Source organism: Leucopleurus acutus, assembly GCF_964270905.1.
Source record: "Leucopleurus acutus genome assembly, chromosome: 7".
NCBI classification, from domain to species: Eukaryota; Metazoa; Chordata; class Mammalia; order Artiodactyla; family Delphinidae; genus Leucopleurus; species Leucopleurus acutus.
Window position 1 is genome coordinate 40613531 of NC_139150.1, and position 13538 is coordinate 40627068.

At 44.1% G+C, this 13538-nt stretch overlaps 1 protein-coding gene across 1 annotated transcript in view; it reads right to left on the reverse strand.

The window, feature by feature from the left end:
• Positions 1-413: 413 nt before the first annotated feature.
• Positions 414-13538, reverse strand: part of TLE4 (TLE family member 4, transcriptional corepressor) — a 154814-nt gene continuing 141689 nt past the window's right edge. The window contains exons 15-20 of the mRNA XM_082842267.1: positions 8092-8341; positions 6738-6985; positions 4816-4963; positions 4215-4365; positions 3781-3857; positions 414-2037 (exon numbers count right to left, since the gene is read on the reverse strand). Of these exons, the coding sequence (XP_082698393.1) occupies positions 1930-2037; positions 3781-3857; positions 4215-4365; positions 4816-4963; positions 6738-6985; positions 8092-8341 (982 nt within the window). The 3' untranslated portion in view covers positions 414-1929. The remainder of the gene's footprint in view (positions 2038-3780; positions 3858-4214; positions 4366-4815; positions 4964-6737; positions 6986-8091; positions 8342-13538) is intronic.

The window sequence follows — 13538 nt, forward strand, 5'->3', positions numbered from 1 at the left end:
TTTAAATTTTAATCAAGTTAAAATTAAACAGCCACAAATGGCTAGTGGTAACTATATTGAACAGCACAGCTCTAAAGCATCACGGCTTTCGGTAACATGACAACTTTTTGACAAACTAAAGAGGCACGCAATAAATATCTGCTGTCATCGATAACCTCCATCCACCCTCCCTTCTAGCTCTTCTCAAGTAAGAACAAACACAGAACTAAAACAGCAACAATCAAAAAGCCCACATGACTTTTTACAGCAATCTCCCTTGAATAAAACTAGTGATCTTTAATATATACGAGTGGCATAGTCAAAGATGAAAATAAACTAAAGCCAGCAAAACAAAGAATTAGAAATAAGCATACTAGAAGTTATTTATGTTTAATGCTTAAAAGTCTGAATGCACAAACAATCTACCATTATAGAAGTACTGGTGGTCAATACAATGCATTAGAACTATGTACAATGCACAGTTTAGTATCAAAATCTTTCTACACTGTAGAGTTTTACGAAACTGTTAAAGACATCAAACACTAAGCACTTAAGACACCATTTTTTTTTCCTGCTACCACATTAGGAACGTCAATGGACAATCCATTTCAACTTGCAGCATCCATCCATTTCTAGTATGAAATTAAGTAATTTTCTACTTATACAATAAAGTTTATCTACACAGTTCTCTTGATTTTGATCCATAGCAGCAAAGGCACTGTACATCAGCAGATCCACAGACTTAAAGGATTTTTAAAGCATTCAAACAAAAAATAATAATAAAAAAAAAAGGAGTCACATATCATAGTTTAACAGCAACAACAACAACATAAAAGTTAACAACAATGTTTCTGGCACAATGGCACAGCCTGTGTCCATTTCAGGGACATCCAGCTAAGACATGGAAAGAACCGGAGGTAAAGAAAGCAAGTTCTCATCCCAGGTGAGAGTCCATTCTTTCTGATTTTCAGAGGGAGGTCCTTGCAAATCCTCCTCTGCTCCTTGTCTTGTAAAAGACTTGACTTGCACAGTGGGAGGAATCCTCCCCTGAATCTGTGCAGTTCCCAGAGAACACGCCAAAAAATAACCCATCATTTCTCGTGTTGACAAAACTGCCCAAAGGTATACATCTCCCTCTGCAAAGAAATGTGGCAAAAATACCCAGAAGGGATTAAGTTCTCACTTTGAGGCCAAATTTAATTTGTTCATCTGTCTATAATACAATTAAAAAAAGGGAATTAAAAACATATTACAAAGACACTTGTCAACAAGTCAAAAAAAGAAAAAAAGAAAAAGTCCAATTACTTTTATCGAATATAATCTAAAGCTATAGATATATTGGTTAAAGTTGTCCAAATAGACTCAAATGAATATGACATGGTCTGTCACCTTCTAATTATTCATTTCCAAACATCTTTAAAATAAGTAAAAAACAAAAACATCTAACAACACAGCAACATATTGCTTCCATATGTAATTATACATTTCACATCTCTATACAGTCATTAGTCTACATTTAGTGACATTTTTAATCAGTTATTTTAGACCTTCCTTTCCCCTCCTTTGCCAAAAAAAGGGGGGGAGGGGTATCAAATACAACGCATCTTCATTATCAATGCAGGAGCAGACAGCTTTATTTAGTCAGTCATTGTTAGAAAGCCTTCTTTAAACAAAATAAATATATTACAGATATAATACATAATTAAAGATTCCTTTCACTGTTAAGTAGGGTTTATCCATGTTCTTCCGAGTAGATAGCTGAAGATTTGGTATCACAGGTTCTTAACGAGTATTCACAATTCAACAGCAGGAAGGAAGTGGGGGAAGGCGGGGACTGAGCTCCACGACTGCAATGAGTACTGGAAATCCTTGGTTTCGGATGCGGGGGAACAGAAGGATGACAGAACAAAGTGCTACAAGGAGGAGTCCAGTTCGCATGAAGATTTGTCCTTAATAAATAACTTCATAAACCGTGGCCTTCTTATCCCCAGAGCCAGTGACAATGTATTTGTCATCCACAGAAATGTCACAGCTGAGCACCGATGAGGATTCTTTGGACTGGGAAGAGACACACGAACATGTTAAAGACTGAAAGAAAACCCATGAACACTGAGAGGCAGGCCTGGAGGATCTGGAGCAAAAAGAAGCATAACATGTTCCCTTGACCAAAACAGGAGCCCAAGCGAGGAAAGGCAGTCCTGGACGCTGATGAAGGAAGGCTCTACTTCAAATCCTAGTCTCCAGCTAAGAGCACAGGGTTCTCAGTGTGAAAACCCTCACCTTCACTCGGATGGCTTGGATGTAGACGGAGCTACAGAATGCTAGACACGTCACTTAACCTGTCTCGGCCCTCACCTTCCGTAAAAGAGGTAATTAGGTAAAGATGGCTTACCTGTCTGCCACGACAGAAGGTGGCCTCGGAGTCCAGGTGAGGTAATAGTGGGGAACCATATTGAAAATACTATAGTTTTTGAGATAGGGAATGTAAAAATATTTCAACATAAAACCTCGTCGTCCCCTATGTAAAAATAGAATATAAATGTGCAAGTAGGGAGGAGTTCAATAGTTAGTAAGAAAAATGTTACCACTCTTATTAGAGCTCCAAATACCATGTTCAACTACACCCACTGCAAAGCAGTCATGGTTAACTTTTAACTAAACTGTGCTAAACAAACAAACAAACAAACAAAGCCCACAGGATTTTAACTGGGACTTTGAACGTTTGACACGCAGATGCTAACCTACTACCAGTGTTTCTCAAACTTTTGGAACGCAACCTGCAATAAATACATTTTACTTCACAACCCAGAGACCCGAGACATAATTTTACTTCATAACCCAGAGAAACGAGATATAATACTTATACTCACTACAAAAAATATACTCTTAACATTTTTAATTTTATTTTTTAAAAAAGTGCTGGTTGGGACCATCTAAAAGGTTGTGATCGACAATACAAAAACCACTGTATTACATTATAAACTTCACGACAGTAAGAATCTGCTATTTTTGTCCTATGATCTTGCACAGTACTTTCACTCAATATATGCAGTTTTAGATTCAAATGAATTAATCTCCTCTACGACTTAGTACCACATGGTCAAGAAAACCGCAACGCTGTTATGTTATTCCTAAAAACAGACCACCCCCTAGAAAATAACATCCTAAATACAGAAGGTTAAAAAGGAAATCTTCTTTAACTTGCCTATGAAATTCTCACCTACTAGCAGGAGAGAAGAGAGAGATCTGTATGTGAGTGTGTATCATGCCTACAATCTGGTTCTCCTGCAAATAATTCCACAAACTACACAAAGTACCACTGAGTTAATAAGAATAAAAGTTCATAAAATTAATCAAGATTTATTACACTTTTCCACAGCACTCTTTTGGGGGCGGGAAATCAGGAATAACAACACGAATGAATATTCAAGCAAAATGCTCAAATTTTAAACAAAAATTTTAAAAGCCATAATTAAAATTAAATAAATAAATAAATTTCACAGAAGACATGAAACTGCTACTCTAACATGTAAAAAGGGATGGGGTGTGAAGAGCTAGTTAGGGCCACGGGCACGGCACCTTGGCTCTGAGCTCAGAGAGAACTGGACACAACTCCTGTCTGCACAGCTTGCAGCTGTGACCCTAGTCTCCCCCTCAGGCACAGTTTTCCCCTCTGTGCGATGGGAGTGACACTAGCTCCTACCTCCTAGGACACGTCCGTGCGTTATTAACCTGCGAGAAGGCACAGAGAACCATGCAGTGAGCGCACAGTGGGTGAAGGCTACACAAGTGAAGTGTTACCTGGAATATACTGGCCCCGTAAGGTGTTCTCCAGGCATTCAGAAGGTTGTCCTTTCCCGTGCTTACAAACCATTTGCCTATAGGAACAGGGTTTCAAAAAAGGTAGTGTTTATTCCTTTGTCAGAGTCCTGAGACTTGTGTTACAGAGCGTCAAATGATACACAGAAAACTCACCTAATCTGATCTGCAACAAATAAGAGTTTCTTTTCGTTGGAAAAATAAAGCCCACTCTCCTAGATTTAATGAGTCATTTATACTCGGGACAAGGATAAAGTGGATAAACTGCAGAAAATTACATGGTATTTGGGAAGTAGGCATGCGTGAGGAAGTAATATAATTCTGAAGAGGGACACGTCAATGAACTCAAGACCGGACTTGAAATGAATCAGGAGGAAGGAGGAACGACAGGCAGTGGACGTCAGGGGCCTGCTTACCACAATGGGCGAACTTGAGTGACAGGACGCAGCTCTCGTGGAGATGGAGCTGGTACTTGTCGGGCTTGGTGACGTGCAGCACCTCCACGTTGCTGTTCTCCATCCCCACCGCCAGCCACTCTCCAGTTGGGCAGTAGCCCAGAGAAAAGATCTAGAATTAAAACAGGTGACGGTGATGGTGGCTATAGAGGACACACTCCCTTTAAAGGGGAGGCACTGCTTCCTCTGGGGATACTACTTAAATAATGAAGGAAATCAAGATAATGTGAATTGTACAGGAAGAAATCAAAGTCAAAGGTGTGATCCCAAGTAATGAGTCAGATCTCCACAATCTAACTTACTAATCAATTGTGTGAAATTCAAAGATCTATAGAGTAATGGTCATTGAAATAAAAACCTGCTAAAAGCCTGTAATAAATGAAATTTTTTCTGTCCTTCAATAAAATATATACTGTTGTATTTTGACAGAAAACAACAAAATTTTTAGTTATCTAATTCAGAGTAAAAGTGACTCTGTCATGTGGTCAATGAATTGCCGCTGAAGTCTCTCATATATTTCACAAAACCAGGTCTCTAAAGTGTCACGTGCACGAGTGCACACCTGGGAGGTGAAGTCGTGCTGCTGCAGCTGCCGCCCTTCGCGCAGGTCCCAGGACCGGACCGTGTTGTCCAAGCCGCCCGTCCAGAGCTTGGTGCCGTCGTTAGAAATGTCAATACAGCTGGCCCCGTCTGTGTGGCCCTGGAATTGCCTGAAGATGCCAACGTGGAGAAAAGTCCTTCAACAGTTAATTTTTAGGTGAACTCAGTTTAGAATTCCTCAGCCATCTATTTCATTACAGGCCCTATGCGTAGATTTCCTTTTGGTTTATTATATTTTCTATTATTCAAAGTAATAACAAAGCATATACGTAGAGAGATTAAAGTTTAATTGAGATGCTGAATCTCCTGCACGTTTTGTTTATTTTTGAACACCTACGAAGTCCTCTTCAAATTACTCTTATGCTAAAAACAACTGAAACAACTGACGGAAGAAATTCTCCACCTGAATCAAAAGAAAACACAGCCACATGAAAATGAACTAATCCAAGATACAACCTGAGACCTATTCTGTCGGTGTGATGTGAAAGAAGGCGAGAATTTCAGAGGGTGCAAGGAGTCGTTTCCCTTCTAAAGGCTCTGGGGATGGGCACAGTGAGCAGCAGAACTAATCCTGCCAGCGAGCAACAACGCAACTGTAGGAGGCTGTGCAGGATGAGAGGCCGTGCTCTCAAGGAAGGAGCGTGGGAAGCACCTCAGTGTGACTCAGCTGCCCCAGGAGCAGGTAAAATGTACGAAAGACACGGGGGCTGCGGCCTCGAAGCCGTTCCTCATAAGAGCCTTACTCAAAAGGGGAAAAAGTGATTAACTGTTTTGTTTTTGGAATCATTTATAGAGCTCCGTCCTGCAAAATACATTACAGACAGACAGCAGGGGCCTCTTCTCCTCCCACCCTCCCCTGGACCTGTAGCTGGGCTCCACTACACCCTCTGCACACCCGTTAGCGGATCACACCTCTGGCTTCCTGCTCTCTCAGGTGCTGACATCTGGAGACACACGTGTTTCAGGGCTTTTCCTATCAGTGCCGATCCTACACAACCTCATTTCTAAACAAACAGTTATGTCTATCCATCCTGTAAGGTGGGACAACAGATTATCTAGATCATTTCAGGGTGAGGCGCACCCAACACAATGCCTGGGCCCAGGGTAAGAGCTCAATGATCATTTGTCGAAGGAAAGAACGTGTCAGATACACACAGCACCAAGGACTGCGCCACACACTGTGAACCTTCTCAGTGAGTACCTACTGACAACGATGGTTTGTTAGCACAGGTGGCAAAGTACGTAAGTCTAACGAGCTCATGAGGTCACGGGCACCTTATGTGCATTAATTATGTAAAAGTGACCTCCTCGGACTTCCCTCGTAGTGCAATGGTCAAGAATCCGCCTGCCAATGCAGGGGACACGGGTTCGAGCCCTGGTCCGGGAAGATCTCACATGCCGCAGTGCCACAAAGCCCTGTGCCACAACTACTGAGCTTGCGCTCTAGAGCCCGTGAGCCACAACTACTGAGCCTGTGTGCCACAACTACTGAAGCCTGCATGCCTAGAGCCCGTGCTCCGCAACAAGAGAAGTCACCGCAATGAGAAGCCCGAGCACTGCAACAAAGACCCAACACAGCCAAAGATAAATAAATACATAAATAAATTTATAAAAAAGAAAAATAAATAAAACCGACCTCCTATTTTAAAACCTGAATTGGTGATGCTTAGTATAATTTAAAAAAAAAAAGAAAGAAAACAACCCCTCATCCTATAAAGTTCAAATGGTGCAGAAAACAAGATTTTACAGCATCTTAAAACGGCCCTATTCTTAACAATTTTTAGTAAGACAGTTATGTTTCATCTTTTTAAAAAGACACACACACAGCTCTCTGGCACAGCACAGGTAAATCCAGTGCCCTGGTCAGGGACCCTGCTGACCCACCTCACCAGCGTCTGGTTGTGCAGGTCCCACACGGCGATGTTGCCGTCGCTGCAGCATGAGAAGCAGACCTTGGAGTCGGGGCTGATGGCCAAGGCGTAGCAGGCGGGCGCAGAGGACGTCAGCTCTGCCTTGATGCGCGGGGTGGGAGCCGCCAGGTCCCAAATGGACAGGGTACTGGCTTCCCCTCCCACAATTAGGGTGCGACCATCAGGGAGCAATCGGCAGGAACGGATGTAGTTATCCCTGTTCTGTAGAGACAAAACCCATCAAGAGGTTATTCATGAGGAAAGGAAAACAGCATTAACATGAGAGCAAAAATCCATAAAAGTATTGTGTTCCCTCCTGGTTTCAATGAGCTATTTTCACTTATGACAATGATAAAGTGGATTAATGCTAGTAAATTACATGAAATTAAGGAAGTACTTAAACTTGATCTACAAAATTCAGTACTGGGATATTTAATCTTAATTAGCATGAAAATGCAAAGATCTAGACCCACTCTCGGCACCAGCAAATCAACCAGCCGCCTGAGTCATGTGCACATGCCTGAGTCATTTGCACATGCAGACGCAGCAGCGCTCACAACCCTGGAGGAGCCACACCGGGAACTGGGTACACACGGCCTGGCTGCTGAAAGGCCCTCTTTCTGCTGCCAAACAAGTGCCAGGGAGTTAGAGACCTTGTGGTCCCTTCCGTTCGCCTGGCCCTGTGTTACCTGGCCAAAGGACAGCATGGGCTCAATTAAGCAGCACCAACTGGAGGCAAGGCTTGACCAAGGCGTGTTACGTGACAGAAAACACCACGTCCTCCCAGCTCGTGAGGTTATGGGAATCTTGTGCAGTCACCTTAAACTGACCTAGCATCGTGCTGCCGCGAAACATGCTACTGCTGGTCCGAGGATGAAAATCAAACGGAAATTTCCTAAATAACCCGAGGACGAATACCCATGAGGCAGCTAACGGGGTAGCTAGTGTTTGCCACGTGAAGTGTTAAGTTACTCTTGTCTCACAGTGTGACAGATTCTGATACTTGGGTGCACTCTCACAGAAACCATCGTGGGCTCGTAGTTTTCTTAAACTCCTTTATCAGATAGGAAAGCAAGTGGTCTGCCTGTTCCCATGCACTGGGCAGGGTGAATGGAAACTGCACTGGAGCAAGTGCCACACGTGAAGAACCGGATAAATCTACCTTAAGTAACTGAAAGGAGACACACCTTCTCGTCAGCGCTCCAAGTCAAACAGCACAAACCACTGAAGACAACTACCCGCTTGGGATCAATTCTGTGTGTTGCTGGTACATCCAGGTCCTATTTTCTGCGTGAGGGCTTAAACCACGTTCATCCACGTTCACTCACCAGACAGTCGAGCTGAGAGACAGGGCTCTTGTTGCCGGGGTGGCTGATGTCCCAGACCTTGACGCAGCCCTTGCCGCCCGTGTACACGTGTCGCGTGGGGTTGCTGATGGTCACCGCACACACCACCTCCCCGTGGTTCAGGGTGTTGATCTGGCGAGCGTGGCGGGGGATGCCGGGGCCAATGAGGGCGTCCGGGGGGAAGGGGACAGGCTGCATCTGACCGTCCGCAGTAACGTGGAAGGAGTATGCTCTAAGGCAGTGGCGAGGAGAAAAGATAGGAAAGGGAGAATGCAAAAAATGTTACTTAACTGATCACTGTAATGAGATGAGAAATAAAACATTTTCAGTGCTACGTATGATCTGCACACAAGTCAAATTTACTGAATATGGTGGAAAGAACATAACTTTCAGAGCCACAGAGCTAAATCTATGATCAAATACCGCATCAACTCTTTGCTAGCTGCTGTGTGACATCAGTAGTTACATAACCTCTCTGAACCTTACTTGATTCTGATCTTTAAAATGGAGTGAAGGCTACCTACACTTCTTAGAGAATTTAGTAAGATCACCAATGCCCAGCATAGTAACTACTTCTCCAGGGCACTCTACAAACTTGCATTGCCTTCTACTTCAGGTGATTCAGAAGCCTGTGGTAAGATTTTAACCTATAGATCACTTCACTCCAATCAAGTGACTTACTAATGAAAATCTGTAAGCTAAAATTATGAAGTTTTAAGGTGTTAAGAGGATCTAGGCCTAGATACTGAAATGGCACATGACCCACCAAAAAAGGGAAAAAAAAATTTGGATTAAGTCCCATCAGACTTGACAATAACAAATCCTAGTAATCCCATTCCCAATGGAGTCAGAACCTAAAAAAGCATCCTGTGTGACTGCCCCAGAGGCCCACCTGTGAGTTCCTATCAGCAGCTCCAACTCCAGGCCATTTCCAGGGAAAGCCCTCCAGTTGTGAAAGCATTTGGCTCTAAAATGCAACTTAAGTTAAAGCATCTCCCTCAACAGACTCCTCTATTCTTAAGGCACTGAAGTCAGGGAACAGTCAGCAAGTGAGGCTGTTGGGATGCATGTTGGGTTTCAGGAGGCAGGAGATGTCAGCGGTAGGCAGGAGGGAGCAGGGCCTGTCTTGGGGAACCATCACAGGCAGTAGCCCACTTTGGAGATGATGTCATTGTCTTTGGCACTGAGCTTCAGAATGTGCTCTGTTTATGGGAAGAAGTTTATGAAAGACATACCAATGGAAAACATTTGTGGGTAGACAAAGGACAGGAGCTTGGACCTATCGGGGAAGTTTTAGAACCAAAACAGTTTACAGTTCCCTAATGCAAAAATCTACAGGCTAGCCACATGCATCAAAATTCAGCCCATTATTGAGGGGACATCATCAACGAAGTCCCAAGTGTCCCCAGAAAGGATGCAGCTGTGGCAGATTTGGGGACCAGAGGGCAGAGGGCTTTCTCTCTCTCTGTAAATTAGGCAGAGAAGTGGGTTAGAACTGGGCTGTAGAAGAGAAGGAGTATGTCGGACTGCTGAGGGGGAAGTGGTGGGAAGCTGGGAAGACAAGAGACATATTCCTGTGGTCAAAGCAACGGACTTGGAGAAATGTTGGATGCGTGGCCTGGGAGAGAGAGATGCTGAGCAGGGCTCTCAGGCTCGGAACCCAGGTGGCTAGGTAGGCCACAATACATTAGTGAAGGTGACAGGGAAGCATAACCGAAGGGTACACACGTGGGGAGGTAAATGGTACGGTTTTCTTCAACCTGAGGGCAGGTGAGAACCCAAACATCTCAACCAGAAGTTGAGCACTGTGATTCAGAAGAGAGTTCAGGTCAGAAAGATCGATGTGTGCTCATCCACAAAGAAGTGATAGTTGAAGCTAAAGGAGCAGAAAAGAATAATCCTGGGGCAGATTATATAATGAGTAGAACAGATGCACAACGTGTAGGGGACCTCTAGCAAGAGCAGTCAGAGGGGCAGATAATCAGGAGAGACAAGAACATGGAAAGGGGGAGTAGATGGTCAATCACATATTTCTTGGGTTATCCCAGTGCGAGAAGCACTTGGGGATGCAACAGAAAGGACTGGGGATACAACAGAGAGAAAAAAACCCACCTACTCCTTATTCTCCAAAAGTTACTTTCTGGGGGCTGGGGGTAGGTGGCAGGTGGGCTGAGGGGCTGATTCATTAGTGAGATACTAACATATAAAGATTAAAATGTCAGATGGTCAATGCTATGAACAATGGACAGGCCATGTACTCTGGAAACTGGACAAAGTGAGATAACAGGGAAATTCATGGCAATGGGGCTGCAATATAAAGAACAGGTATTCATTTCCTTGGCCAAGAAAGGAAGATGGTATGAGAAGGAGTATGGTACACTGAAGGCCAGAGGGAGGTAGGATGCTTACGCTATTCACTTAGTCAGAAAATATTTATTAAGTACCCAATATGAATCAGGTACTATCAGATGCTGGGGGATCAGAGGTGAATAAGATATTCAAAGGCCCTATCCTCCAGAGCCTACATCCCAGAAGGGAAAAGAGCTAATATATAAGCTGATAAATCAGTAACCTCCGACGGCAGTAAATGTGCGCTCGCTCTCTCTCTCTCTCTCTCTCTCTCTCTCTTTCACACACACACACACCCCCACACACACACACCCACACAGAGTTTCAGATAAAAGAGACGGAAGGCGCGCAGCAAGGTCCGAGGCGGTGTGCAAGCTGAGAGCTGAGGCAGGACCTAGTCTTGCACGCATAGAGAAGGGAGGGGGCGGTCAATGCAAGTCTTAGAAGAAGCAGCAAGGGAGAAAGCCAGGGGCACTCAGGGGAGAGTGACAGGCTGGAGAGGGGTGCAGGGGCCATGTGAAAAAGGGCCTCGTAGGCTGTGAGGCAGAGTCCGGCCTGTTATTCCGAGTGGAGTAGGAAGTCACTGCAGTCTTGTGTATGGGGGCAGTGAGTGCCATGATTCAGTTCATGTTTTCAAAAGACTGTTCTGGTTGTTGGGGGAAGCATGGATTGTAGGTGGCAGAATGGAAGAGGGAAAACTCGTCAGGGGGCTAGTGCAGCAAGCTAAGGGGAAGCCAGTAGCCAGGGCTTGAGAGACGGTTAGAAAGCTGGGAACGGATCTGCAATTCCAGATTTCTCTGGGTAGAGGCAGAGAAGGCTGTGCTGGATGGCACGCGTGGATCCTGGAGGTGACAGTGAGGGCTGATGACAAGGTCTTCTTTGGGGTCTGTAAGTAGGTAACTGAAGTCGAGACGGGCAGAGGTTCACTAGAGGTGATGTGGCCGAAGCCCTGAGACGATGTTACTGGGGGCCTGACCTTGTGAACAGCAGTGACACCCAGGATGATGGCAGGCTCTGAGTGGAACAAGTGTCAAGTTTTTAATTATTGGGAAATCTCCCAGCAAGGCTGAGGAGGGGGTAGAGATCCACGGCACAGGCCTGAAAGGGGTTGGGTTTTCACAAGAAGGTAGAAGGAGTTCAGTTCCGGAAGAGACTGGAAAGCAACAGGAGGTGGGGGTGGGAATCAACCACAGCCTTTATCAGCCCCGCCACTGGCTCCGACTGCTGATGTGAAGTGAATGAAAGGGCACCCTTTGGAGGGCTGCAGGTGAAGGGGTCCCCTCGGGAGAGAGCCAGGCATCCGTTCAGGCAAGGAGGGGAAGGCAGTAATGCTTGTAGAGAAAGGCTGAGATTCTGAGGGATGACAATGGAGACAAAGGCTAACTGATTTAGCAATTAAGAGGTCATGACGACTAAATCTTAAAGAAAGAAAAAGGAAGATTATTCCAAGTTTAGAGATGGTGTTATACATTCTTAATGATAATCTCCTTGACAAGACATCCCTTCTCTCCCCTCTAGAATAACTAAATGGTTTTTAAAGAGCCTTGAGAATTTACAATAGTTAAGAAATCAGGCACACCATTTCTCTTGAGGTTTTCAATATGACATTATTCAACTCAACCACAACCACTCTGTGAGCACCTACTATGTTCCTGGAACTCCCTTATTAAGAATTTCAAGAGTCTAATTGCATTAAGGACATAATGTAGCCCCGTGTTTACTATTTATATAAGACACTCAAAACTGGAAGAAAGAAAGCTCTAGTACATACTTATCATCAGATTTCAACAAACTCTTTGATGTGTAGCTAGCACAGAGTACTGGAATGTGTAATGAAAGCCAACCTTCCTAGAAATTAGGGAGGCCCAGGCTTGAAAACCTTTTCTTTTTCTACCTAATTAAATGCATCAATACTCCTTATCCACATATTCTGATTTAGATGTCATGCTGAGATACAGTATCAGGTAGGACACTTGCCTTGCCCATAAGTGGCTTGTAGTCTAGGAAGCATGATGAGAAAAGTACAGAAGTGATTACAATACCAGGTGCAAGATGGGAAGGATGAAGTTCTGTGGTGGTTCAAAAACCAAAAATAAAGCTGATGTTTCATGAGAGACATGGTATTGGAGATGGATTTTAGAGAATGGAAGGATTTTTCCAAAGAGGGAGGAAGATGGAAAAACCATTCCAGGTGGAGGGAGCAGCTCTAAAAGGAAGAGGTAAAATCATCTGGGAAAGTCCTGGATTGGTTTGAACTGGGGAATTCACTTATTCAACAATGACCCAACACAGTAAGTACTTGAAGGAGCTGGCCCGAGTACAGCCTGATAAAATACACTGCATGCGCGCGCGCACGCGCACACACACACACACACACAATGTATAAGAGGGAGGGCCTAGAAGGTCGGCCTGGATAGGAGGAATAAGAGACAATTATTTGAATAATCTAGATGAGAGGCAATGGGGGACCTGAACTGGGCAAGGAGAAGGATGACACACTAGAAGTAACTGGATATGAAACTGTGTAGGACTCAACTCATGAGATGTGAGGAAGAAGCCAATAATAACTGAGTTTCTGAGCTCAGGGAACAAGGAACAGAGTACTCTGAAAACCAGGCAATTGGGAGGAACATCTAGTCTGGGGAAGCATTTTGTGAATATGATGAATTTGTAGTACAAGTAATACACACTCAAGATGTCTAGCTGAGATGTCCAACAAAGAACTAAAAATACGGGGCTGGAAGGAATAGGGGCAGGGAGACAGAGAAATTCTCTCTCGGGAGGCAAAGCTATTAAAAGCTAAGAAAATCTCCAAGGGAGATGGTGAAAAGAGGAAGTTTGGACTTTCTGACAGAACTATACTTCAAACAATTCAGACATCTGCAAATCTGTTTAAAACGTGTATCGAAGTTGCTGTTTTATTTGGATCATCATCTTTTGATGAAACCCCAGCATAGTTGAGAAGATCCTTGGCCTTCCCACCTCCACCTCCCTCTATGAGAGGCCCACTTCAGTAATGCCATACTCATCAGTTCCATGCTTTGCGACACCTTGCCCAAGTTTCCAACGTCTCACGAGAT